Raw genomic sequence first — 367 nt, forward strand, 5'->3', positions numbered from 1 at the left:
AAAGCTTGGGTCAGCATCCTTTATCTCCAACTGAGCCGTTTGCATCATGTGGCAATGCCTCCGGTTCTTACTGGAGTTAAAGCTGTCTGCTGGGCAGGGTGGGCTGGGGGTCCTAGCCTGCCCGTTTGGGTCATAAGCAGGCAGGGATGAGACTTTCTGCTCACCACTCTCCTCCCACTCCTCTCTGCAGGCTCAGCATATTACGATAACGTCCGTCCCTTGGCCTACCCGGACTCAGATGCTGTGCTCATCTGCTTTGACATCAGCCGCCCTGAGACCCTGGACAGTGTGCTCAAGAAGGTGAGTGCCCAGTGTGGCTGGATGAGACCGGTCCTCTGCAGCAGCACGTGGAGCCTCCCTGGGCCTG

At 57.8% G+C, this 367-nt stretch overlaps 1 protein-coding gene across 1 annotated transcript in view; it reads left to right on the forward strand.

Annotated features, from left to right (window-relative positions):
• Positions 1-190: 190 nt before the first annotated feature.
• RND2 (Rho family GTPase 2) overlaps positions 191-367 on the forward strand; it is a gene marked incomplete at its 5' end in the record, with an annotated part of 4,022 nt that continues 3,845 nt past the window's right edge. The window contains one exon of the mRNA XM_010141603.1: positions 191-300. Coding sequence (XP_010139905.1) covers positions 191-300 — 110 coding nt within the window. The remainder of the gene's footprint in view (positions 301-367) is intronic.

Source organism: Buceros rhinoceros, unplaced genomic scaffold, assembly GCF_000710305.1.
Source record: "Buceros rhinoceros silvestris isolate BGI_N320 unplaced genomic scaffold, ASM71030v1 scaffold22488, whole genome shotgun sequence".
In the NCBI taxonomy this organism is placed as follows: domain Eukaryota; kingdom Metazoa; phylum Chordata; class Aves; order Bucerotiformes; family Bucerotidae; genus Buceros; species Buceros rhinoceros.